The sequence below is a fragment of the Loxodonta africana genome, chromosome 12, assembly GCF_030014295.1.
Source record: "Loxodonta africana isolate mLoxAfr1 chromosome 12, mLoxAfr1.hap2, whole genome shotgun sequence".
NCBI classification, from domain to species: Eukaryota; Metazoa; Chordata; class Mammalia; order Proboscidea; family Elephantidae; genus Loxodonta; species Loxodonta africana.
In genome coordinates this window covers 68840966-68868536 of record NC_087353.1, presented here as the reverse complement: position 1 = coordinate 68868536, position 27571 = coordinate 68840966, and the positions used below count along the sequence as shown (strand labels likewise).

The 27571-nt window shown below is 41.8% G+C and overlaps 1 protein-coding gene across 7 annotated transcripts in view; it reads left to right on the top strand.

The window, feature by feature from the left end:
• The window catches only part of PARN (poly(A)-specific ribonuclease), a 183642-nt gene that overhangs the window by 106357 nt on the left and 49714 nt on the right, over positions 1 to 27571 (top strand). For 6 of the 7 annotated variants that reach the window (XM_064295616.1, XM_064295615.1, XM_064295618.1 and 3 more), the window contains one exon: positions 27369 to 27558. In XM_064295616.1, coding sequence (XP_064151686.1) covers positions 27369 to 27558 — 190 coding nt within the window. Of the gene's footprint in view, positions 1 to 13269; positions 17286 to 27368; positions 27559 to 27571 lie in introns of those variants that run through there. The other variant, XM_023557328.2, reaches the window with a different exon arrangement.

The window sequence follows — 27571 nt, the reverse complement described above, 5'->3', positions numbered from 1 at the left end:
GCTTTTCCCATGTGGATATCAATTCCCACATTCCTGTTTCAGAGTGAGTGATACCCCTCACTGATTATAAACCGTGTGTGTGTGTGTGTGTGTGTGTGTGTGTGTGTGTAATAACATGCAGGCCGTCTTCTTTCTCTGGTGTGCAGTAGAAGAGGCAGCAGTGAGTTCCAGCACTGTCTTGGACTCACAGATAATGCTGTTGTCCAATGTGGCACCTCCCGAAGGAATTTTCAAGAGTAGTTTTGACTCAGTGCGGTTTTTAGCTGTGGCCCCCCCTCCCGCCGCCGCCCCGCCACCCCACCATGCACACTGTCGTAATTCCACAGCCTAGGTGCTTTCCCAGAAATGAACTGTGGAAAGCGCCGCAGTTCTGTGATAAGAAACACAGTTGTTCAGAGAGGTTAAATGGCTGTCTAGTATTAGAACTGTCTGACCCCAAAGTGCATATTCATTCCACTTTTAAATCTTGAGGCAGTCAAACTTTTTTTTTCCCCTATAGTTCAAATATCGTTTAATTCAGGCTTCCAGAAACCCAAGCACAGGGTCTGCGGGTCATCTCTTTTTAGAAATAGCAATGAAGTTCAGCTGCAATCTGGCATGAGTTGCTGAAGGAACACCCCACAGTGGGTGTGTGCCTGGCCTGTGACTTTCAGGCTGCATTCAGGTAGCTGCTTCCTAAGGCATCCCTCAGGATTATGTTTGTGGTTTGCTGGGAGAGAAGCTGCTGTAAGGGAGGAGACCAGCTGTGAGCTGTAACCCCTGGGCATGCCTGGAAGAAGAGATGACTCAGCAGCCCCCTTGCTGCGGGAGGGTTCTTATTGTCACTACTGTAATAAAACAGTGACTTGTTGCCTGACAGTCTTGGGGGACTTCTACCTACTTTACCAAAAAGCCCCTTGTCAGCTGTTGGCAGACCACCTGAGGGTGGAGTAGGAGGTAAACTTGGCTTTGCAAGCCCACTTTCTATTTTCCATGGCTCTGCCTGTATTTTAACATTTTGTATCTCTTCTGTTCTCTTTTACATATCATTTAAAGGCAGAAGTTGGGCCTTTAAATCAAGTCCAAAGGGAAATCAGTTACTGGGGAAAAAAAAATTATTTTTTTATGTTGTTGTTGGGTGTTGTCAAGTTGATTGTCAAATCACTGCAAACCCATGTGACAAAGTAGAACTGCCCCATAGGGTTTCCAAGGCTGTAATCTTTCCTGGGAGCCCTGGTGGTGCAGTGGTTAAGAGCTACAGCTGCTAACCAAAGGTTGGCAGTTTGAATCCACCAGCTGCTCTTTGGAAACCCTATGAGGCAGTTCTACTCTGTCCTATAGGGTTGCTATGAGTCAGAGTCAACTCGATGGCAACGGATTTGGTTTTGGTTTTAATCTGCCATGTCTTTCTCCTGCAGAACATCTTGGTGGATTCGAACTGCCAACCTTTTGGTCAGCAGCCTAGTGATTATTTCATTTGTAATTCAGACCTATGGACCGTTTCACTAACTACGTTGTAGGAGGAAAGCCTTACATACCCATGTACCTCCTTGCTACTAATTTGGTTTCGACAGACCTGATCCAGTTGTAGCCTTAGAGCAAGCCAGCTTGTTCTTCTCCTGTTGGTTTGTTGTTGTTAGCTGCTGTGGAGTTCGGCCACAGACTCATGGTGACCCCATACACAACAGAATGAAACGCTGCCTGGTCTGAGGCCATCACCGTAATCGGTCGTGGATTGGACTGTTGTGAGCCATGAGGTATTCACTGGCTGATTTTGGGGAATAGATCACCAGGCCTTCCTACCTAGTCCATCTTAGTCTGGAAGCTCTACTGAAACCTGTTCAGCATCATAGCAATACACAAGCCTCCACCGACAGACAGGTGTTGGCTACGTATGAGATGCACTGGCCAGGAATCAAACCCTGGTCTCTGCATGGAAGGTGAGAATTCTGCCTGGTACAGGGCACTGTCTGTGAGCTCACGGGAAAATCTGGTTTGTGGAGCTCTACAGCTGGGTCCCGGGGAAGTTGTTACCAAACACTTACGTTTTTCTAACTTAAAATCACAGCATAATCCTGTGCAAAGGCAGGTGAGTAAATTCATTCATTAAATAAACACAGTCAAGGACTGAGCACAGTACTGCATGCTGTAAAACGATGCTTTATTTATATTAGAGGCGTTAGATGTGGGGCTTCAGAGATACGGTGTGGATGGTGGTAGTTTTTCTAGGGAAAAAAGTAGAGAGCACTTTTTTTTTTTATTAACTTTTATTGAGCTTCAAGTGAACGTTTACAAATCAAGTCAGTCTGTCATATATAAGTTTACATACATCTTACTCCGTACTCCCACTTGCTTTCCCCCTAATGAGTCAGCCCTTCCAGTCTCTCCTTTCGTGACAATTTTGTCAGCTTCCCACTCTCTCTATCCTCCCAACCCCCTCCACACATGAGATGCCAACACAGTCTCAAGTGTCCACCTGATATAATTAGCTCACTCTTCATCAGCATCTCTCTCCCACCCACTGTCCAGTTCCTTTCATGTCTGATGAGTTGTCTTCGGGGATGGTTCCTGTCCTGTGCCAACAGAAGGTCTGGGGACCATGGCTGCCAGGATTCCTCTAGTCTCAGTCAGACCATTAAGTATGGTCTTTTTATGAGAATTTGGGGTGTGCATCCCACTGATCTCCTGCTCCCTCAGCGGTTCTCTGTTGTGCTCCCTGTGAGGGCAGTCATCGATTGTGGCCGGGCACCAACTAGTTCTTCTGGTCTCAGGATGATGTAGGTCTCTAGTTCATGTGGCGCTTTCTGTCTCTTGGGCTCTTAGTTGTCGTGTGACCTTGGTGTTCTTCATTTTCCTTTGCTCCAGGTGGGTTGAGACCAATTGCTGCATCTTAGATGGCCGCTTGTTAGCATTTAAGACCCCAGACGCCACATGTCAAAGTGGGATGCAGAATGTTTTCATAATAGAATTATTTTGCCAATTGACTTAGAAGTCCCCTTAAACCATGGTCCCCAAACCTCTGCCCTTGCTCCGCTGACCTTTGAAGCATTCATTTTATCCCGGAAACTCCTTTGCTTTTGGTCCAGTCCAATTGAGCTGACCTTCCATGTATTGAGTGTTGTCTTTCCCTTCACCTAAAGCAGTTCTTATCTGCTAATTAATCAATAAAAAACCCTTTCCCTCCCTCCCTCCCTCCCCCCCTCGTAACCACAAAAGTATGTGTTCTTCTCAGTTTTTACTATTTCTCAAGATCTTATAATAGTGGTCTTATACAATATTTGTCCTTTTGCCTCTGACTCATTTCGCTCAGCATAATGCCTTCCAGGTTCCTCCATGTTATGAAATGTTTCAGAGATTCGTCACTGTTCTTTATCGATGCGTAGTATTCCATTGTGTGAATATACCACAATTTATTTACCCATTCATCCGTTGATGGACACCTTGGTTGCTTCCAGCTTTTTGCTATTATTGTGAACAGAGCTGCAGTAAACATGGGTGTGCATATATCTGTTTGTGTGAAGGCTCTTGTTTCTCTAGGGTATATTCCGAGGAGTGGGATTTCTGGGTTGTATGGTAGTTCTATTTCTAACTGTTTAAGATAACGCCAGATAGATTTCCAAAGTGGTTGTACCATTTTACATTCCCACCAGCAGTGTATAAGAGTTCCAATCTCTCCGCAGCCTCTCCAACATTTATTGTTTTGTGTTTTTTGGATTAATGCCAGCCTTGTTGGAGTGAGATGGAATCTCATCGTAGTTTTAATTTGCATTTCTCTAATGGCTAATGATCGAGAGCATTTTGTCATGTATCTGTTAGCTGCCTGAATATCTTCTTTAGTGAAGTGGGTGTTCATATCCTTTGCCCACTTCTTGATTGGGTTGTTTGTCTTTTTGTGGTTGAGTTTTGACAGAATCGTGTAGATTTTAGAGATCAGGTGCTGGTCGGAGATGTCATAGCTGAAAATTCTTTCCCAGTCTGTAGGTGGTCTTTTTACTCTTTTGGTGAAGTCTTTAGATGAGCATAGGTGTTTGATTTTTAGGAGCTCCCAGTTATCGGGTTTCTCTTCGTCATTTTTGGTAATGTTTTGTATTCTGTTTATGCCTTGTATTAGGGCTCCTAGAGTTGTCCCTATTTTTTCTTCCATGATCTTTATCATTTTAGTCTTTATGTTTAGGTCTTTGATCCACTTGGAGTTAGTTTTTGTGCATGGTGTGAGGTATGGGTCCTGTTTCATTTTTTTGCAAATGGATATCCAGTTATGCCAGCACCATTTGTTAAAAAGACTATCTTTTCCCCACTTAACTGACACTGGGCCTTTGTCAAATATCAGCTGCTCATACGTGGATGGATTTATATCTGGGTTCTCAATTCTGTTCCATTGGTCTATGTGCCTGTTGTTGTACCAGTACCAGGCTGTTTTGACTACTGTGGCTGTATAATAGCTTCTGAAATCAGGTAGAGTGAGGCCTCCCACTTTCTTCTTCTTTTTCAGTAATGCTTTGCTTATCCGAGGCTTCTTTCCCTTCCATATGAAGTTGGTGATTTGTTTCTCTATCACCTTAAAAAATGACATTGGAATTTGGATCGGAAGTGCATTGTATGTATAGATGGCTTTTGGTAGAATAGACATTTTTACTATGTTAAGTCTTCCTATCCATGAGCAAGGTATGTTTTTCCACTTAAGTATGTCCTTTTGAATTTCTTGTAGTAGAGCTTTGTAGTTTTCTTTGTATAGGTCTTTTACATCCTTGGTAAGATTTATTCCTAAGTATCTTCTTGGGGGCTACTGTGAATGGTATTGATTTGGTTATTTCCTCTTCAGTGTTCTTTTTGTTGACGTAGAGGAATCCAAGTGATTTTTGTATGTTTATTTTATAACCTGAGACTCTGCCAAACTCTTCTATTAGTTTCAGTAGTTTTCTGGAGGATTCCGTAGGGTTTTCTGTGTATAAGATCATGTCATCTGCAAATGGAGATAATTTTACTTCCTCCTTGCCAATCCGGATGCCTTTTATTTCTTTGTCTGGCCTAATTGCCCTGGCTAGGACTTCTAGCACGATGTTGAATAAGAGCCGTGTTAAAGGGCATCCTTGTCTGGTTCCCATTCTCAAGGGAAATGCTTTCAGGTTCTCTCCATTTAGAGTGATATTGGCTGTTGGGTTTGTATAGATGCCCTTTATTATGTTGAGGAATTTTCCTTCAATTCCTATTTTGGTGAGAGTTCTTATCATAAATGGGTGTTGGACTTTGTCAAATGCCTTTTCTGCATCAATTGATAAGATCATGTGGTTTTTGTCTTTTGTTTTATTTATGTGATGAAAAAATATGTGATGGATTACATTAATGGTTTTTCTGATATTAAACCAGCCTTGCATAAAAAATGGTATAAATCCCACTTGATCGTGGTGAATTATTTTTTTGATATGTTGTTGTATTCTATTGGCTAGAATTTTGTTGAGGATTTTTGCATCTATGTTCATGAGGGATATAGGTCTGTAAGTTTCTTTTTTTGTAATGTCTTTACCTGGTTTTGGTATCAGGGAGATGGTGGCTTCATAGAATGAGTTGGGTAGTATTCCGTCATTTTCTATGCTTTGAAATACCTTCAGTAGTAGTGAGGCTAACTCTTCTCTGAAAGTTTGGTAGAACTCTGCAGTGAAGCCGTCCGGGCCAGGGCTTTTTTTTGTTGGGAGTTTTTTGATTACCGTTTCAATCTCTTTTTTTTGTTATGGGTCTATTTAGTTGTTCTACTTCTGAATGTGTTAGTTTAGGTAGGTAGTGTTTTTCCAGGAATTCATCCATTTCTTCTAGGTTTGCAAATTTGTTAGAGTACAATTTTTTGTAATAATCTGATATGATTCTTTTAATTTCAGTTGGTTCTGCTGTGATGTGGTCCTTTTCGTTTCTTATTCAGGTTATTTGTTTCCTGTATTTCTTTAGTCAGTCTAGCCAATGGTTTATCAATTTTGTTAATTTTTTCAAAGAACCAGCTTTTGGCTTTGTTAATTCTTTCAATTGTTTGTCTGTTCTCTATTTTTTTTTTTTTAATTCATTTAGTTCAGCTCTAATTTTTATTATTTGTTTTCTTCTGGTGCCTGATGGATTCTTTTGTTGCTCACTTTCTATTTGTTCAAGTTGTAGGGACAGTTCTCTGATTTTGGCTCTTTCTTCTTTTTGTATGTGTGCATTTATCGATATAAATTGGCCTCTGAGCACTGCTTTTGCTGTGTCCCAGAGGTTTTGATAGGAAGTATTTTCATTCTCGTTGCATTCTATGAATTTCCTTATTCCCTCCTTGATGTCTTCTATTACCCAGTCTTTTTTCAGGAGGGTATTGTTCAGTTTCCAAGTATTTGATTTCTTTTTTCTAGTTTTTCTGTTATTGATTTCTAGTTTTATTGCCTTGTGGTCTGAGAAGATGCTTTGTAATATTTCGATGTTTTGAACTCTGCAAAGGTTTGTTTTATGACCTAATATGTGGTCGATTCTAGAGACTGTTCCATGTGCGCTAGAAAAAAAAGTATACTTTGCAGTAGTTGGGTGGAGAGTTCTGTATAAGTCAATGAGGTCAAGTTGGTTGATTGTTGTAATTAGGTCTTCCGTGTCTCTGTTGAGCTTCTTACTGGATATCCTGTCCTTCTCCGAAAGTGGTGTGTTGAAGTCTCCTGCTATAATTGTGGAGGTGTCTATCTCACTTTTCAGTTCTGTTAAAATTTGATTTATGTATCTTGCAGCCCTGTCATTGGGTGCATAAATATTTAATATGGTTATGTCTTCCTGATCCATTGTCCCTTTTATCATTATATAGTGTCCTTCTTTATCCTTTGTGGTGGATTTAAATCTAAAGTCTATTTTGTCAGAAATTAATATTGGTACTCCTCTTCTTTTTTGCTTATTGTTTGCTTGATATATTTTTTTCCATCCGTTGAGTTTTAGTTTGTTTGTGTCTCTAAGTCTAAGGTGTGTCTCTTGTAGGCAACATATAGACGGATCGTGTTTCTTTATCCATTCCGAAACTCTCTGTCTCTTAATTGGTGCATTTAGTCCATTTATATTCAGCGTAATTATAGATAAATAAGTGTTTAGTGTTGTCATTTTGATGCCTTTTTATGTGTGTTGTTGACAATTTCATTTTTCCACATACTTTTTTGTGCTGAGACGTTTTTCTTATTAAATTGTGAGATCCTCATTTTCGTAGTGTTTGACTTTATGCTTGTTGGGTTGTTACGTTTTTCTTGGCTTTTATCTTGAGTTATGGAGTTGTTATACCTCTTTGTGGTTACCTTATTATTTACCCCTATTTTTCTAAGTAAAAACCTAACTTGTATTGTACTATATCGCCTTGTATCACTCTCCATATGGCAGTTCTATGCCTCCTGTATTTAGTCCCTCTTTTTGATTATTGTGATTTTTTACATATTGACTTCCGTGATTCCCTGTTATGAGTTTTTTTTTTTTTTTTTTTTTTAAATTAATCTTAATTTGTTTTTGTGATTTCCCTATTTGAGTTGATATCAGGATGTTCTGTTTTGTGACCTTGTGTTGTGCTGGTATCTGATATTATTGGTTTTCTGACCAAACAATATCCTTTAGTATTTCTTGTAGCTTTGGTTTGGTTTTTGCAAATTCTCTAAACTTGTGTTTATCTGTAAATATCTTAATTTCGCCTTCATATTTCAGAGAGAGTTTTGCTGGATATATGATCCTTGGCTGGCAGTTTTTCTCCTTCAGTGCTCTGTATATGTGGTCCCATTCCCTTCTTGCCTGCATGGTTTCTGCTGAGTAGTCTGAACTTATTCTTATTGATTCTCCCTTGAAGGAAACCTTTCTTTTCTCCCTGGCTGCTTTTAAAATTTTCTGTTTATCTTTGGTTTTGGCGAGTTTGATGATAATATGTCTTGGTGTTTTTCTTTTTGGATCAATCTTAAATGGGGTTCGATGAGCATCTTGGATAGATATCCTTTCGTCTTTCATGATGTCAGGGAAGTTTTGTGTCAGGAGTTCTTCAACTATTTTCTCTGTGTTTTCTGTCCTTCCTCCCTGTTCTGGGACTCCAATCACACGCCAGTTATCCTTCTTGATAGAGTCCCACATGATTCTTAGGGTTTCTCCATTTTTTTTAATTCTTTTATCTGATTTTTTTTTCAGCTATGTTGGTGTTAATTCCCTGGTCTTCCAGATGTCCCAGTCTGCATTGTAATTGCTCAAGTCTGCTCCTCTGACTTCCTATTGCGTTGTCTAATTCTGTAATTTTATTGTTCATCTTTTGGATTTCTACATGCTGTCTCTCTATGGATTCTTGCAACTTATTAATTTTTCCACTATGTTCTTAAATAATCTTTTTGAGTTCTTCAACTGTTTTATCAGTGTGTTCCTTGGCTTTTTCTGCAGTTTGCCTTATTTCGTTTGTGATGTCTTGAAGCATTCTGTAAATTAGTTTTTTATATTCTGTATCTGATAATTCCAGGATTGTATCTTCATTTGGGAAAGATTTTGATTCTTTTGTCTGAGGGGTTGTAGAAGCTGTCATGGTCTGCTTCTTTATGTGGTTTGATATGGACTGCTATCTCCGAGCCATCACTGGGAAACTAGTTTTTCCAGAAAATCCGCTGACTGGGACGCTGGCTCCAGGCTCCGAAAACAATCGCTGCTTCTCCACATTTGTTCGTTTTCCGTCTCTAAATCTGTGTTTGTTGTTCAGGGTTCGTAGATTGTTATGTACTTGATCGATTCACTTGTTTTTCCAAGTCTTTGTTGCAAGATGGATCCGAGGTAGCGTCTCCCTAGTCTGCCATCTTGGCCCCCGAGAGCACTTTTTTAAAACCCACAAATGTTCCATCATCATTCAGAAAGCATTCTGTATTCTGTCCTACAGATACTGATTTTCAAAAGTTGCTTATCAAATTCCTCACTTGCGTTTTGAGTATGTCAACATTGTAGGAAACCCTTGGGTCACTGGAAATCTTAGGATATAACATTATGAATATTGAGAAATACTTTAACACTTGGCAGTATAACACTGGCCATTATATTAATTTTTATAGGTGGCTTGCCTTTTACCTAAACTAGTTGATTTTCTTGCTTTGGATGTCCAGATAGACAAAGGACCTACATTCATTTCTTCTCAGGATGTAGAGGACAAAATGAATATTTAGAATCATTTAGAGATGTTAATAACTTTGGGCAGAAAAGCAGAGAAATGTCAGTATCACTTCTTAAAAAAATCTTCATTCCTCTGCTGGCAAAGAATTTCACGGGTTCTTCGAGTGTGCATGAATTGTAAAGAACTTGTTGTTCTTAGGTGCCGTTGAGACAGCTCTGACTCATAGTGACCCTACGTGAAACAGAACAAAACACTGCCTGGTCGTGCTCTATCTTCACAATGCTTGAGCCCATTGTTGTAACCACTGTATCAGTCCATCTCCTTGAGGGTCTTCCTCTTTTCGATGGCCCTCTACTCTATCAAGCATGATGTCCTTTTCCAGGGACTGGTTCCTCCTGATAATATGTCCAAAGCATGTGAGACGAAGTCTTAGCATCTTCACTTCCAAGGAGCATTTGGGCTGTACTTCCAAGACAGATTTGTTTGTTCTCCTGGGTCCATGGTATATTAAGTATTCTTCGCCAACACTGTAGTTCAAAGGTATCAATTTTTCTTCGGTCTTCCTTATTTGTGGTCCAGCTTTTGCATGCATACAAAAAAAAAAAAAATTTTTTTTTTTACCAGACAGTTGAAAATACCATGGCTTGGGTCAGGCACACTTGTTACTGCTGGATTTTAGGAATTGCCACCTTCTAAAAGCATTTACTCATTAAACGGGAAAAACTAGCACTACCCGGTCATTCTCTCTCTCTTTCTTTCTCCCCCTCCTTCCTCTCCCCTGTGTATATATTTGTTTGACTCAAAGAGAAATGTCAAGCGGCATGTCTGCTTTTGGTAGCTTAATGTACTCCAGCCCAGACGAAATGTTGCCTGGAGGTCTGACCCCTCCCTGAAGTTGGCAGCAATGGCGTCCCCTAACAGAGAAACAGAAACAGAAGAAAATAAAGAGCTGGAAAACCCATTGCCATCAAGTCAGTTCCAACTCATAGCAACTCTGTAGGACAGAGTAGAACTGCTCCACATGGTTTCCAAGGCTGTGATCTTTACAGGAGCAGACTGCCACATTTTTCTCCCGCAGAGTGGCTGGTAGGTTCAAACTTCCAACCTATTGGAGTTAGCAGCCAAGTGCTTAACTACTGTGCCACCAGGGCTCCTTAGAACTGGAGTAAAAAACTGAAAACCAAAACCCATTGCCACTGAGTTCATTCTGACTCTTAATGACCCTATAGAACTGGAGTAGTCTTCCAAAAACCATGGTGTATTCAGGGAAGTGATTTGGTAATTTAGATGGAGGAAAAAAATACAAGGATGGAATGAATGTGTTAAAAGCCAAGATGATATGAAACTTTGGAAATAACTGGTACTCAATTTTGTGCCACCATTTGGCGTGTTTGACAGTCCTGAGGATTTTAGCGTGTACTGTACAGAGCCCACCCATGAAGTAAAATGGTCGGCAGGCACACCCTCTCAGCAAAGGTGCAGTGTAAAATCGATGTGGAAAATAAACCCAGCTTCTTCGTTCTGTTTGTCCTTTGGAGAGGTACATGCCTTGCTGCATACTTCTTCTCTGAAGTCAAATATTGCCAATCATAACAAATAAATTACATATCCGAAGGCAACCTGTAGTCTGAAAATCTTTTTCATTCCTCAGGTTATTAAGCGATTCTCTCTCCGCAGAGGGCGGAAAGCACAGGCACGGTGCTAGCCAGGGTTGTGCGAAGGCAGAGCGAGTGGTGGCTGGCCTAAGTTTTAAATGCGGTCGTGTGGGCATTTTTTTCAAACTTTTTGTGTGTGGTGACAGATCATGTGCGGGTGTCCTGGAGGCCCCGGAGAACCAAGTCCAGATGTCTGGTGTAGATATTGGATGTTCTCTGTCGGTAGCTGGAGTGTAGGGGTGGGCGTGGGAAGATGGAAGGCAGGAGAGCGGCTCTTGTTGCCAGGGTGGTATGAGTGGTTCTGGAATATAGCACAGCAAGGATGGGTAAAAGGAGCCAGAGACGAAGTTGTCCTGTTTACAGTTTAGGTAGGATTTCTGTGGCTCCTTTCTTAATAAGGTAGGAGAGGCAGCTTTTGGTGCCTGATACCTTCCCCTTCAGGGGTAATGACTCACCGTGCAGGTGAGTTAGCTCAGCCCTGCCTGAGTGATGAGGGCTTGTCATTCTTTCTCCTGTCCCCCTCCTTTCCTCCTGGATTTCACTTGGTTAATGAATAAGCTGAGTCATGAGGCGTAAGTAAATTCTTTTATCAAATGAAAACCACATCAAAACATCCACCAGAGACATTTAATGCAAGTGTAAATATTGCGGCACAGCATCTCATAAGCAAACAGACTCTCTGCTTTTCAACTGTTGAAATCTTCACATCTTCAAATATGTGCTGCTGTCAGGTTTTTTGTGTATGTGGTTGTGGGAAGTGGAACAAGATGGTGCACTTAGACTTTATCACAGTATCACAGATACCGTGGCCCATTTAATGCTTCATAAAGAGCCAGACAAATTGCCAAGGTCAACTAGTCCAAGATTACTGTCTCCATGTATGTGGTACATACTTATATTTGATGTATGTTTGTATCTGCCATTTGAAGCATCATTAGCAAGACTCAGTCCAGATTAAAGGACCCTACTTCAACCTGGGAGCTCAAATGGCGCAGTGGTTAAGAGCTTGGCTGCTAACCAAACGGTCAGCAGTTGGAATCCACCAGCTGCTCCTTGGAAACCCTGTGGGGCAGTTATACTCTGTCCTATAGGGTCACTATGAGTCAGAACCGACTCAACGGCACCTAACAACAACTTAACCCTGACTGTAGGTCCAGCCACTGCCTCTAGCCAGTGGTTCAGTTACCCGCTGGCTCTAGTTGGGGAATAGGATGTGTCCTAGAAGTCCTTTTGTTGGTTAACCTTTAAGAACACAAAACTCATTGTTGCCTAGAAATGCAGGTTTGAATGGTAGGTGTCAGTGAAATGTGGTATGAGGCCAGGGCCCATTAGTGGGTCTTGAAATCAATGCTTGTTGACACCAGCATTAAAAAAAGGAGGGAGAACAGAACAGAATGGGAAACACAGAGTGCTGCAGGTAGTAAAGGCAAGTGTTTGCTGACACTGTTGTCATTTAAAACCCATTGCACATTATATGCTGCCATTAAAACGTGTGGGACTTCGTGTCACCTGGGATAAGGGTCGTTTTCCACCTCTAGCTCGTGACATCAAGCAGGTTACTTCACCTATCTGAGGCTCTGTTTCGTCATACTCAAAATACTGAAAACATACATGTCTTGTAGAGATAGGGTTAGAGATTAGAGGTGATTTACTAGGATTACTGTGTAAGGGTATTACAGGGTATAATTAAAAAAAAAAAAAAAGTTGCCGTAGAGTCAAGTCTGACTCATAGAGACCCTACAGGACAGAATAGAACTGCCCCATAGGATTTCCAAGGAGCGGCTGGTGGATGTGAACTGCCAAACTTTTGGTTAGCAGCTGAGCTCTTTAACCACTGTGTCACCAGGGCCCCACCTTTCTATAAACCATGATTGTTATTTATTTTAATTCTTTATGGTTTGCGTGTAAGCAGACCTTAAAGATACTGTTAAAAAGTAGCATAACTAAAGCATTTACAATTTAGTCTTCTCTGGAGTGAAACTGAGGAGCCCCGGTGGTGCAGTGGTTAAGCGCTTGGCTGCTAAGCTGGAAGGTTGGCAGTTCGAACCTACCAGCTGCTCCTCTGGAGAAAGATGTGGCAGTCTGCTTCCAAAAAGATTACAGCCTTGGAAACCCTATGGGGTAGTTCTACTCTGTCTTACAGGTTCACTATGAGTTGGAATTGACTCAATGACAATGTGGTTTTTGGTTTTTTGGAGCGAAATTCAATTCAGTGTTTTTGGCATTTAGGATCTGCCATTTCCCAAGACCTGGGATATCTTTGATTGTGCTTTAAAATTATTCTTGTGTAGCTGAGACATCAATCTTAATTTTCTTCCATAAAGTGTGAAGAATATTGTAAATTGCTTCAGTCTTTCAGCGGTCTGTCAAGGTCATCAAGACTGTTAAGTATGAAATTTTTCCCCCAACTCCGATTTTAAGTTGTGAGTTTCATGTTTAAGAAAAGAACATATACTTTATCTTTCTTTTTTTTTTTTCCTTCAGTAATTCTGAATTCTTAACTTTTTTCTGAACTCCATCTGCTCCTGATAGACTCCATCACGAAGTTCTTTCTTACCTTCTGTGCATCACCACCGCCACCTTTGAAGGAGCCTGAACGAGCTGTGTCAGCACTTGGGAAACCTTTTTTGTTTGGTTTGGTTTTTCCAGCAGCTGCTTCATTGACAGCTTTGAAGGACAGGTTAAAATGTCATCTAAAGCATGGCCTCAGAGTCGGGGAGGTAAGGATTCAAATCCAGCTCTGTCTTTGGCATAGTTCTAAAGCTCTCTCACCTTGTTTTCTCGTCTGTACGAATAAAAAGACTTCTTACCTGTGGGGTTGTTTGGAGGGCAGATTGGTAACACTCTGAATTGTAGGTCACCAGCTCGAACTGGGTCCTAGTCAGTAACCAGTTCCATGGCCTTTCCTGCTCTTTCTGTCCTCCCTATCTCCAACTTGCGTGCTTTGGAGAAGACCCACCCGCTCCACCATGGAAACAGCCAGCTTCCAGTTGCAGCTTCCTACCCCAGATGCGCTAGCTGTCTGTTACTCACACCTCCCCTTTCTTCTTGCCTCCTCTCAGATGGGTGTCCCCACATGTGCTCTGGGTCTCATCGTCTCTGGGCAGCTTTGTGCTCTCCCTTGTTTCTGTGCCCACCCACTGGCTTCTTTCCAACAGTGGGAACTCCAGCCCATCTTAACAGAACCTCCCTGAGCCCAAGTTGCCTTCTCTCCTGGTGGTGTGTTCCCTTTTACATGTTTAAGTTGTCTGCATTTGCCACCCTTGTCCTCATTCCATCCTGCTGTGGCCCTCCCCACACTACTGAACTCACTCTTACTAAGGTCCCCAGTGACCTCCCTGCCTAACCCCACTTTTCCTCATCTTGCCTGATCTCTCAGGACATTGAGCTGTTTTTCTGGAAGCAGTGTTTTCTTGAATTCCATGACACCATACTTTCTAGGTTTGTCCTCCCCTTCTTCAGGCTCCTGTCCTGCTGGTCCCCATCTCATGTGATAATCGAAATGTTGGTGTTCCTCAGAGTTCAGACTTAGGACTTCTTTTCTTACTCTATGCTTTCTCCATTAGCAATCCCATCTTCTCAGGGTTTAACTTACCTTCATGTCAGTTATTTCCAAATGGCATCTGCATCCAAGCCCTGTGTGTCTCTCTACCTACCCACATGTCCACTGGGTATTCCCTTGGCACCTGAAAGCCAACATCTCCCTCACTGCCAACTAAGTTCCACTCCCCTGCCTCTAGTCAGTAAGTGGACAACATGTATTGCTCGGGCTAGGACCTCTGCCACTTGTCCTGTATTCTGCCCTGTTATCTATATCCCCATCGCCTCAATCCTGAGTACCACTGGCTTTCTCTCCTCACTTATTATACCTGCCTCCTCCTGATCTCCCTGAATCTACTCCTGTACTTCCCCTTCAGTCAGAATGATCTTTTAGAAACACATGTCTGATCACTTCCTCCTCCTGACTAGAAGCCCTTCGGTGGTCCCCTCCACACTTAGTGGTGTGCCAGGCCCTCTTAGGGAGCATGTCTTTGCTTGGGGGAGCTGTTCCCATGCTCCAGGCTAGATCACTCCCCCATTGTCAACCCCAGAGCTCTCTCCTTCCATTAACCTCAGCACACGTGTGCTCGCTGGTACACTGCCTCTCTCTCCAGTGAATACAAGGACTCTGTCTCTCCAATTCATCCGCATGGCCCTAGTTGCCTAGTCTTAGAAGATGGTTTGTTTATTCATGAATGAATGGATAGATGAATAAGTGAACAAATAAGAATTAAATACATTACTGCCTGTATTCATAAGCCAATGGATGGATGAATAAATGAACAAGTAAGAATTGAATGCATTTGTTTGTAAAGCAAATAGCATGGTTCTTGACATAGAGTAAGTACTCAGTAAATAGTGGCTTTATTTATTTTTATTGACCTTGAAGCTAGTAACCATGAAAAAAGAAAAAAAAAAAAAATGAAAGAAAAAAACACCAGGCTGGTTAGTCAGAACAGTGTTCCTTAGTGACATTATTCATTGAGTGTTAAGGCAGTTGGCTTATGCCATGGGAACTTATAGCTTAAATAACAGTCTCTTCCCCCTCACAGTGAACCTTTTAATATCTCATATTTATTGTTTCCTCTCCTTCCCTCCTGGCTCTAAAAACAAAACCAAACCCATTGCTGTTGAGTTGATGACGACTCATAGTGACCCCATAGAACAGAGTAGAACTGCCCCATAGGGTTTCCAAGGAGCGCCTGCTGGTTTTGAACTTTTGACCTTTCAGTTAGCAGCCATAGCTCTTAGCCACTGCACCACCAGGGTTTCCCCTCCTGCCTCTACACAAGTTAAAATCATCATGTCTCACCTAGGTCCTTGCCTATGTAGTGTTCCTCCACCAATCTATTCCTTTCGTTTATTCTTCTTCTGGATTACGGGCTTCTTCAGGGCCAGAAACATCTCTTCCCTTCTACCACAGTCTAGTGCCCAGCACAGTACCAAGTGCTGATGTTTGCTGAATGAGTGAATTGGATCAGTGTTTCAAAAGCAGACTATGAATAGAACTACCCTATGGTCCAGCAGTCCCAATCCTAGGATTATACCCCAGAGACCTAAAAATAATGACATGAACAGACATATGCACACCTGTGTTCATTGCTACTTTATTCACAATAGCAAATAAATGGAAACAACAGAAGTGCCCATCAACAGATGAATGGATAAGCAAATTGTTGTGCACACATACAATGGAATACTACACAACCATAAAGAACAATGATGAGCCCGCAAAACATAACACGGATAGACCTGGAGGGTATAATACTAAGTGAAATAAGCCAAGTATACAAGGACAAATATTGTATGATCCCTCTTTTATAAAAAAACAAGAATAGATATATAGAGAGAGGCCAGTGTTCATAGGTGGTTACCAGGGAGAGGAAGGAGGAAGGGAAAGTACACTTTAGATCATAGAGACTTGTTATTTTTTGGTTTTTTTGGTGATGGAAAAAGTGGCACCAAATGTGGATATAGTGAGCACAGCACAGCCAATGTAAAAACGGGGGTTTGAGCACATAGGGATGGGTATAGGTATATTGGTATATGGGTAGGTACAGGTGTGTACATAGGTGAGAACAGATAGAAGTATCTGTAGGTACATGTAAATACAAATATGTGGGTATAGGCACATATTTTCATTGAAGACAAATAGAGATACATCACAGAAATAACCAAATACTTTCCAAGACTGGTTTTCTGGGTTTGAAAGCTTAGGACCATAGTCTCATGGAACAACTTAGTCAGTTGGCATAGCATAACTCACAAAAATCATGGTCTGCATCCTAGCGAAGTGAGTAGCATCTAAAGTCATACGCTTGCGCACAGCCATCTAAGACACAACTACAGGTCTCTATTCAACAAGAGTAAAACAGTAAGAAAGTAACCAAAAGCTCAGAGAGGAAACAAGTCTGCACAAGCCACAATCTTATCTACCTTGGAACCAGAAGAACTAGATGGTGCCCAGCTACCACCACTGACCATTCTGACCTGGCTCACAATAGATGGTCCCAGACAGAATGGGAGAAAAAAGTGGACCAGAACTCAAATACTTATTTAAAAAAAAAAAAAAGCCAAACAAATTGGATCAGTAGAGAATAGAGGACTCCCTGAGGCTGTGGCCCTGAGACACTCTTTAAACATAGAACCGAGACTATCCCCTGAGATTACCCTTTAGTGAAATAGCAGAGTAGCACACAAAATAAAGGATATTACCCATAAGATCAGTGCTCTTTTAAAATCATCAGCATGAGACCAAAAGGTCAACAATTACTCAAAAGCAAAGATGAGAAGGTAAGGGGGCAGGGAAACTAGTGTACTAGAAAGGGGATAAATCTGAACACAATTAAGAGAATGTTGACACATTGTGATAAATGTAACTAATGTCACTGAACAGTTTGTGATGAAATTGTCGAATGGGAACCTAACTTGCTGTGTAAATTTTCACTGAAAATGCAATTAAAAAAAAAAAAACTATGGTATTAGGAGAATTAGTGAAAATTAATTGACTAATGTTGATCTCAGTACAATTTTGAAAAATTATAGTTCAGACTTTTAAAATTTATACTTCTCAAGTAGGGGTGATGTGTATTTATATTGGTCTCTATATTTTCCATTTTGTTTCACATTTTTGCCTGGGAAAGACTTTGCTACATTACATACAGATTTTAGAGGATAGCAGCATTCCACAAGCTACTGCAAGACTCAAGGAGTGTCAGGTCCCCCACACCTGTCACACCAAGGTGTGATAAGTAATAGCATGCAGAATCTGCATCACTGGGTGTTATGGATTGAATTGTGTCCCCCAAAAATATGTGTTGTAAATTCTTACCTCAGTGCCTGTGGTTATAATCCCGTTTGGAAATGGGTTGTCTTTGTTATGTTAATGAGACAGAATTAGTGTAGGTTGTGCCTTAAATCAATCTCTTCTGAAATATAAAAAGAGGTTAAACAAGCAAGCTAGAAAAGCAGAGATGGGGTAAGATTGATGCAAAGCCACATGGAGATCGCCAAGGAACCAGGAAACAAAAGCTGAAGAGACAAAGACCTTCCTCCAGAGCTGAACAGAGAAAGAAAACCTTCCCCTAGAGCCGGTGCCCTGAATTTGGACTTCCAGCCACCTAAACTGGAACTCTGGTGACGTAGTGGTTAAGAGCTCGATTGCGAAACAAAAAGGTCAGCAGTTCAAATCCACCAGCTGCTCCTTGGAAACCCTGTGGGGCAGTTCTACTCTGTCGTATAGGGTCGCTATGAGTTGGAACTGACTAGATGGCACCTAACAATAACAACAAACTGTGAGAAAATAAATTTTTGTTTCTTAAAGCCACCCACTTGTGGTATTTCTCTTATAGCAGCACTAGATAACTAAGACACTGGGGAATGTCTTCTCTTGGCTTAGGCACACAGTTCTTTTTGTCTGTACTATATGTTTTGTGAATTAACAACAGTAGCCTCGTTAATCAAGCACTTACTATGTCCCAGGCCCTGTGCTGAAAGCTTTGCATATGTGCCTCCTGCTCTCCTGTTGTTGTTAGGTGCCGTCAGGTCGGTTCTGACTCATGGCAACCCTATGCACAACAGAACGAAACACTGCCCGGTCCTGCGCCATCCTTAAAATCGTTGTTATGCTTGATCCCATTGTTTCAGCCATTGTGTCAGTCCATCTTGTTGAGGGTCTTCCTCTTTTCCACTGCCCCTGTACTTTACCAAGCATGATGTCCTTCTCCAGGGACTGATCCCTCCTGACAACACGTCCAAAGTATGTAAGACGCAGCCTCGCCATCCTTGCTTCTAAGAAGCATTCTGGTTGTACTTCTTCCAAGACAGATATTTGTTTTTCCTTTTGGCAGTCCATGGTATATTCAATATTCTTCACAAATAAACCAAAACTAAACCCAGTGCCGTCGAGTCGATTCCAACTCATAGCGACCGTATAGGACAGAGTAGAACTGCCCCATAGAGTTTCCAAGGAGCGTCTGGCGGGTTTGAACTGCCGACCCTTTGGTTAGCAGCCATAGCACTTAACCACTACGCCACCAGGGTTTCCTCTTCACGAATACCACAATTCAAAGGCATCAATTCTTCTTTGGTCTTCCTAGCAGCCTTGAAAGATAGGTAGATATGCATGTTTTATGGATAAAGAAATGGAGGCTCAGGGAGGCAGGTGATCTGTCTCAGGCAAGTTAAAACCTGAGGAGGATTTGAATCCAGGGCTGTGTGGCCTCAGAACCTGTTTTTCCCAGTGGACTTTGATGCCTCCCGTTGGATAGATTTTAAGTTTTAGGTTTTAAGTAATTATTGTTGTTGTTATTGAGTCAATCCCCAACTCTTGGCAACCTCACGCACAATGGAAAAAACACTGCCCGGTCCTGTGCCACCCCTGTGACCAGTTGCAGATCAGACCGTTGTGACCCATATGGTTTTCACTGGCTGATTTTCAGAAGTAGAATGTCACCATATCTACATGTTGGCCTTTGTCCAGTTCATAAAGAGTGTTTTCTGTCACTTCCTCGGCCTTAAGTGGACAACTCTGAAGTGAGATGAGGTGTGGGGACAGTACCTGTCTTTATGTAATTGAGGGAGATGACGTAGAGAAAGCATAGAGCCGAAGGCATGACTTGTTGTAGGTGGCAGAATCAGGCTTACACCCTTGGCTTCTGCCACTTCCTAGCTGGTGCCAGTTGAGTTTTCTCTCTGCCTTATCAGTAATCAGGGAAATTGTTTGTAAGTGGTTAGCTGCTGGTGCCATTATACTTCTGTATACTTTATATCTTTGTGAGCATGACGATCTGAGCCGGATTCCTTTTCCTTAATTCATTTCCTTTGCTGAGTGCCTCCTATGTGTCAGGCAGTATGATGGGGACCCTGGGAATGCAAAGAGTCCATTAAGTCCCCTCACTGCCTCTTTCTTCCCTATTTCCATGGGTCCCCTTCATTGAACTTGAATCTCTTTCATTGCCCTAGTTTTACCTCTCTCAGCCTCAGTACTTTTTTTAGTCTTTTCATATATAATTACCCTTTGTTGGAGAAGCACCCATGTTATGAGAGAAAGGGAGCTAACTCTTCAGGATCAGAGCCAACTCCCCTTGTTTCCAGCCCAGGGCTCTTCGTCCACTGTACGGGGCTTCACCATGGAATTTTTAACTGCAGAATTTGTAAATATGTATCCTGGTTTTGACTTTTTTTCCCTTGAGTAGTAACAGGTGCCAGCAGCCATAAAAGCTTTGTGTCTTCTCTCCTTTTCCTCCATAATCGTATATTGAACTCTTGCAGGGTCCATAGTAGACCCAAGGTGCTACAAAGATGAACAAGGTGTAGTTCCTGCCCTGTTGGGAGAGAGATGGGTCAGTGTGGAACAACAGTAAGAGTCGAGGTGAGAGAGCTAGACAGGGCCCAGTGATAAGGGTCCTGCGTAGTACACTCACAAGTTTGCGCTTTGTCTTGAAGACTTCAAAGGTTTTTTTTATAGAAGAGAGTGGATCATGTCATCAGGGAAAAAAAGACGGACTGGAGAATGTAAAACAGAAGAGGGCTGTCGTTTTGGGGGCTCAGCTGCCCGTGGCCTTTACCTGTTTGGGTGCATTAGAAATACCTGTAATTCAGCATGTTTCCATGAGATCACTGCATGCAACTTCATATCTGTCTACTCCCTTGGGTGGGTTGTGGGAAATACATCCAAGATCCTTCTTTTGAACACAGGACAGTGTTGACAGCAACCATTATGGTGTTTTTGGTTTTTTTGCAGGGGTGGTTGGTTTTTTATATTTTCTACTCCTTTCTTTAAAGATTTTAAAGTTTGCTTCCCACAGAATTCAAGGTAAAACCCTCCATTCTATATGTTGTAAGATCGGAGAAGCGACCAATTTGCTGTAAACCCAAACCAGATCAAAATTCTATGGAATATGAGAAAACTCTTCTATTGGATGTATTCATATTTAAATAATAATAATAAAAAGAAACAAACACAAAGCAACCTTTGGTGTCACCTGGTGTGAGGTGAAAACCCAGAATGACAGCCTGGTAGTGCCGTGCCCTGAGGAGGAGTCGGGAGAAGCTATCTGACAGGACGTCAGAGCAGGCACTGTTGGGCATCCACAAAGCACGCATGGTGTATGGGCTCTAGGGTTTGGGTCTACAAGGCTGCCAGAGGTCATGCTTGGCATACGTCACCTCTGGTGGTTGGTTAATATACCAGCTTATCCTGCCGAAATGCCAGCTGTTCACACAAAACTGTAGAGTGGAGAGATGGATATTGACAGACTCTGTAGTTCTCTTTGAGATCGGCGTATGTGCCTGTGTTAACTGTGAACGACACCATCCACCATCCACCATCCGGACCCTTGCAGTACGCATGGTGTCATGAAAAGAATGTAAGGTTTGGATTGCAGCTCAAACACTTGTTATCTTTGGGGCCTTAGTCTAATTGCCTCCTCCTCAGAGCCTCTGTTTCCTTATCTTTAAAGTTAGAATAATGTTTACAGGATTTTCTGTGTCTGCCACAGGGTAAGTATCCATCAAATACCTCTCTTTCTTATGACCATTGGATTAATGAGAATATGGATAGCCATTGCAAAACATGCAGGACTGAGGGCGATCCCTGCTTCTCTCTCTGACACACGCACACAAGCTTTTGCCTTTGAGCGTAATAGGATACTACACAGTGAAACATGTGACAGCCAGAACTCAATGGAACTGTCTTATTTTTCTGGGTCTCGAACGCTTTCCGCCTTTGATATGGCGCAGTCTTACCACTTTTCTGTCACTCTCTATTAGTGGAAAATATTTTAATTTTCCTTCTCTGACAGATTTCTGCCTTATACATGTTCTGACTTTCACCGGTTTTACTGTACTACATGTAGGCTCCTGGGATTTGCCTTTTAAATTCTCCATTACATTACGAAGACTTATCCATTTATTGTATGTAGCTGTGGTCCGTTCGTGTCCACTCTTACACAATATTCCATTGTGTGACTATACCACAGTTATCCATTTAACCTGTTTGTAGATTGTCTTCACTTTTTTAGTGTCTGATGGACAGAAGTTTTAATATTAATGTAGCCAAATTTATCAGTCTTTTCTTTTATACTTAATACTTTTTGTGCCTTAATAAATTCTTCCTTGCTTCAAGCTCCAAAAGATATCCACTTATATTTTCTTTTCAATTTTTCAGAATTTGCTTTTGACATTTAAGTTCTTTATCCATCTGGAGTTGATTTTTCAGCATGGTGTGAGTAAGGATCCCATTTCATTTTTTTCCTATGAATAAACAGTTTTTCCAGCTTTTCCTTTTCCACACTGTTCTGTCATACTGTCTCTGTCAAAAATCAAAGTTTCACAAGTACAGGCATCTATTTCTGGGCTCTCTTCTGTTGCATTGGTCAGTTTGTTTGTCTCTGCATCATTACTAACCACAACCAAACCCATTGCCATTGAGTTGATTCAGACTCACAGCAACCCTATAGGACAGAGTAGAACTGCCCATTGGGTTTCCAAGGCTGTAATCTTTATGGAAGCAGACTGCCACATCTTTCTCCCGTGGAGTTGCTGGAGGGTTCGAGCCACCGACCTTTCAGTTATTAGCCAAGCACTTAACCACTGCATCGCCAGGGCTCCTTACATCATTACTACAGCATCTTAATTACTGTAGCTTCATAGTAAGCTTTTTTAGCCAGCAAGACAAGGCCTCTTTCCTATTCTTACTCAGAAATGTCTAGGCTGTTGTTGGCCATTTTGCTCTTACGTTTAAATTTTAGAATCATCCTTTCAGGTTCTACAACATAACTGAGATATAATTTAGGTACAGTAAAATTACCCTTTGGTGTACAGTTCTGTGTGTTTCAGCAAATTCATACAATCCTGTGTAATCGCCACCACAGTCAAGATACAGAACAGTTCCATCACCCCCCCAAAATTCCCTTATCTCCTTTGCGTTGACCCCCCAGCCCTCACCCCAAGTTCCAGCCCCTGGCAACCACTGCTCCGTTTTCTGACCTGTTGAGATTTTTTTTTTAATGTTCTCAGTGTTTGTTTCACTGGGGTTGCTTTAAACTTAACAGACCAATTTGGAGAGGAATCGGCATCTTAGGTTAAGTCTTCCTGTCCATGAACATAATGTATCTGTCCATCCACGTAGTTGAAGAGACTTCACTTGGCAGTAATGGAAAAGTTCTTAATTTCTTTAAAATATCTAAATATTTTAAATAATTTTTAAAATTTCTTAGAAAAGGGAGCATTTTATAAGATAATTGTTGACTTCAGTAAACACAGAAATACATGGTAGACAATTGGCAGTATTGCGTACAAAAAGACAAATCACATCTTTGGTTCCAAACCAGCTTTGTTGCTGTTACGGACTGAATTATGTCTCCCCAAAACATGTGTTCTAAATCTTAACCCCTATACCTGTGGTTATAATCCCATTTGGGAATGGGTTTTCTTTGTTATGCTAATGAGGTAGGATTAGTGTAGGGCGTGTCTTAAATCTATCTCTTTTGAGATATACAGTAAAACCTGCAAAAGCTGGAACCTGTATAAGGCAGAAACCCGTCAGAGAAGGAAAATCCAAAAATTTTCCACTAAAACAAGTGATAGAAAAGTGGTAAGACTGCACCATGTCAGAGGAGAAAACTTGCAAGACTGGAAAAACAAGGCAGTCCTGTGGAGTTCACATCACAGGTTTCACTGTAAAAGAGCAGATTCAGCAAGCGAGGAAGCAGAAGGAGAAATGGGGGAAGATAGATGCCATGCCACATGAAAATCACGAAGGAATCGAAGAACAAAAGATGAAAAGAGACAAAGACCTTACCCCAGAGCCTCAGAGAGAGAGAGAGAGCCTTCCCTTAGAATCGGCACCTGAATTTGGACTTCTAGCCCCCTAAACAGTGAAAAAGTAAATTTCTGTTAAAGCCACCCACTTGTGGTATTTATTATAGCAGCACAAGATAACTAAGTCGGTTACCTTTGACACCTTGGACGGTCAGCTTGGCTGTCTGATGCTCAGTTTCTTCATCTGCATGTTGACTAGAACTTCCTTGTGGGGTTGTTGTACAGATTAAATGGTATAATGTGTGTAAAGTGTCAAGATATAACAGGCCCAGCACAACTAGGCCGTGAGTGGGCTATACTATTATGGAAGACAAACTGCCCTCGCTCACCAACAGGAAAGCAGGGAGAACACTCAACAGGTTTGGTTCCCCAGGTCTTTTGTGTGGCAAGACCAAAAGATGGCCTTGGGTCCTTTCCCTGACAAATTTGGAAAAGGTTACTGTTAGCAAGGCAGCCTGCTACATGCTGCTTCTGACAGGCGCGCTGGAATCACCCAAGGCCACAGTTGACAGCCAATTCATTTTGCTGATTCATCCATTAGAGGGGTGGCTTTGAGCCAGAGTTTGGCTTTTAGATTAAAGGCCGAGAGCTGCAAAGCTGCCGGGACTTTAAGGAATGCTGGTAAATTATTGCCATGTGAAGGCCAGCAGTGAAAAAGTGGATTGTTATTTGTTTCCCTTTTTAAGTGATCCTAATTCCACATGCGCTGAGATAAATTCCCTCACACTGGTTAGGGGTCGTTTGTAACATTTGTCTATGAGGCTAAGAGCTAAATTATTGGGAACAATTGGATACCGTTAAATAGATTCTCTTGGCCCCTTTATTATCCTGTCATCCTCTTTGCTTTCATGGTGAATATTGACCCACACCTGCCCTTTAGTTGGTAATCCAAATTAAACTGGAGAGAAGGATTGTTGGATGTCATCCCTTTTGGGCATTCTTACAAAACTTAAAGAGAAAGATCCAGGAAGTGCTCATTCACCAACAATTTGTACAGAATAATGGTGGTAGAATCTGTTGGTTCTCAGTAGATATCACATTGATAGATTAACCTGGCTTAGCAGGTAGCCTCAAGTGTACAGGGAAGTAAACTCTACAGAAAACTTGTATGTGACAGGGTAAGCTTTAAGAGGGTGGAGAATGTGCCTTGTTTTACCAAATACCCAGCATAATCCCTGAGACAAAGACACCCAGTAAGGAATTGCTGGATGGAAGAATGAATGATCAGCAACTGTTTGCAAAGCCAAGGTCCAGATCAGGCATCACTCATCAAAGGACAGCTTCAGTGTGATGAAAGCCCATTTACGGTGATTGAAAGAGAAGGGCATGTCTCACCACTCTTTAACTTTCCATTCATTTCTACTGACCCCAAGTGTTTTTCTTCTAACCAAGCCCCATGGTTGGGTGAACACCCTCTGGCACAGCGTGGGGGTGAACAGCAATGCTGGGTGGGGTTGTTCCACGTGGCACAGGTTTTTGCTCTTTTTCTGTTCTCCTTTGATTGCGGAAGAGCTGCTTTCTTTTAACTTATTACAGTGATCTTGCAAGTAAGAAGACAGAAGGAAGCAAACATTAACCTCTTACTAGAATAATGTTTATGATTACAAGTGAAATATGGCACTTTTTAATCAATATAAAGGCAACCTTGACTTATGCAGACCTCTTCCGTATCACAAACACTGACATCTATACTTCACTCAATATCAATAATAAATATATTTTCTGACAGGAAAAAAAAAAAAAGATGATGTTAGTCGGATATATAAATTATTGGGTGGTTGGACAAATGAATGAAAAAAATCAGACATGTGGCACACTGAAAGCAGAAACATTGATTATGCTAAGAAATAGGATTTTCCAGAAAGGAACCCATTTCCGTGGTCCTCTGGTAGGAGTGACTTGGTCAATAACATATCTGCAGAACAGGCTGCTTTCAAGTTTTTCACGTTTGCCTCCTTGTGGATGATCAGAACGTGCTCCTGTGAGCTTGTACTGTGGGATCACCCTTTATTTACTTCTTTGGGAGACTTTGGATAATATGAAAGTTTTTTTTAATATTTTGAGGGTTTCTTCCTTTTTTCTTTTTTTTTTTTTACTTTAGCGTGAATATTTGAAAAGTGTAGTAAAAAGAAAATTAGTAAAATGTTGTGTTTTTTTAAAGAAGAGGAGACCTTTTCCTTATTTGTCTTGGTTTGGTTTTTTAGTGAGGCTAAATATTCAGGACAGGTCATTCTGTCCCGAAGAGTTTAGGCAAATCTGGCCCACTTGAAGATTTAAAAGCAACAGGTGTCGGATGTGTGGACCACCTGCCTCTTGCACAGTTGCCTCTTCCTCTGCCTTCGAGGTTCAGGATATCCTGAACCCACTTGTCCAGTCGTGGTGTGCCCAGCCTGCATGGTTATCTCCAGTTGTTGCATTTTGCTGTGCATTTATTTATATAATATTTATTGGGAACTTAAAAAAAAATTTTTTTTTTTTTTTTTACCGTGTACCAAGGAGCCGTGGTGGCGCAGTGATTGAGTGCACAGCTGCTAACCAAAAGGTCAACAATTCGAACCCACCAGTGGCTCTGCTGGAGAAAAGACCTGGCAATCTGCCCCAATAAAGATTACAACCTAGGAAACTTTGTGAGGCAGTTCTACTCTGTCCTTTAGGGTTGCTATGAGTCAGAATCGACTTGACGGCACACAGTAACAGCAACTCTGTACCAGAAACTCTGCTAGGTGCTGCTAATTCTGATCTGTTGTCATCATGGTGCTTTTGCAGCTACCCGGGTACCAAAACTGCCCCTAATGGCATGACCAGGCGCTTCCTGTCTTACTGCCAGTCTGGCTGAGTGAGACAGGAAGTGTTGACAGTGATAGTTGCTGGGAGAGGATTCTCCCATTAGTCTTCACTCCCACGCCACCAGTGTGTTCCATGCACCAGCTCCAGAAGAGGAGAAGGCACGGGATTAAACCAAAGCTGATCTAGACTTAGTCTGAAGTGTAAACACCAAGGGAATAGGCTCCAGCTTTCAAGGACTCTTGCCACATTACAGAGAATTAGCAGCTTGGAAGCAAAGCTGTCTTTAAACACGGGAGGAGAAGAGGCATGTCTCAAGTACTGTGGCGATGTATTGAGTTAGCAGAGTCCAGAGTGTGGTGCAGAGCCGTGAGGAAGGCCTGGCGTTCAAGCTGGAGCACCCTGACTTGCATCCCAGCACTGCCACTCATCAGCAGTGTGGCCTCTGTGATTCCACCTCTCAGGACATTCAGTTCCTCCCTTGCGAGTGTCTTGTGAAGATTAGACATAACGTGGGCACGGGGCCTGACCTTCAGTATTTGATGCAGTTATCACCACTGTCATTATTGCCGTTATCCTCATTTTTGTTTTTAACAGTAAGTGAAGGTTTACAGTTTTCCCTTCGTGGTTTTATTTTTATTTTCTTATTCTCAAAATGAACAATTTTCAAACAGTCATGTTGCAAATCATTTGGAAATTATTATTAATATTTTGCATACATCATTGCAGATCTTTACAAAGCGCATTCACGCGGTAAGGGAGCTTGCAAGCTATGACTTTCCCTCTCCTCCAGACGAGGAAACTCACACTTGGAGAGCTTACAGGACATGCCCAAGGTCACCTGGCTTCTAAGTGGCAGAGCCAGGCTGGAGCCTAGACCTGAGCCTGGGACTCCTTTGACTACCTCGGGCCATCTTCCAAAGAGTGACGCCTTTGGGGGCTAGGCCAGACTCTTTGATAAGGAATCTTTCTTTTCCTTGTAGCTGTCAATACCAGCAGATATGCAGAAAGTTATCGGATCCAGACCTATGCTGAATATGTGGGCAAAAAAAATGAGGAGAAGCAAATCAAGAGAAAGTGGACAGAAGATAGTTGGAAGGAGGTTGAGAGAAAGCGGTTAAACACTCAGTGTATACCCTATGCTCTGCAGAATCACTATTACAGCACCAATAGGTAAGAGTTCTTG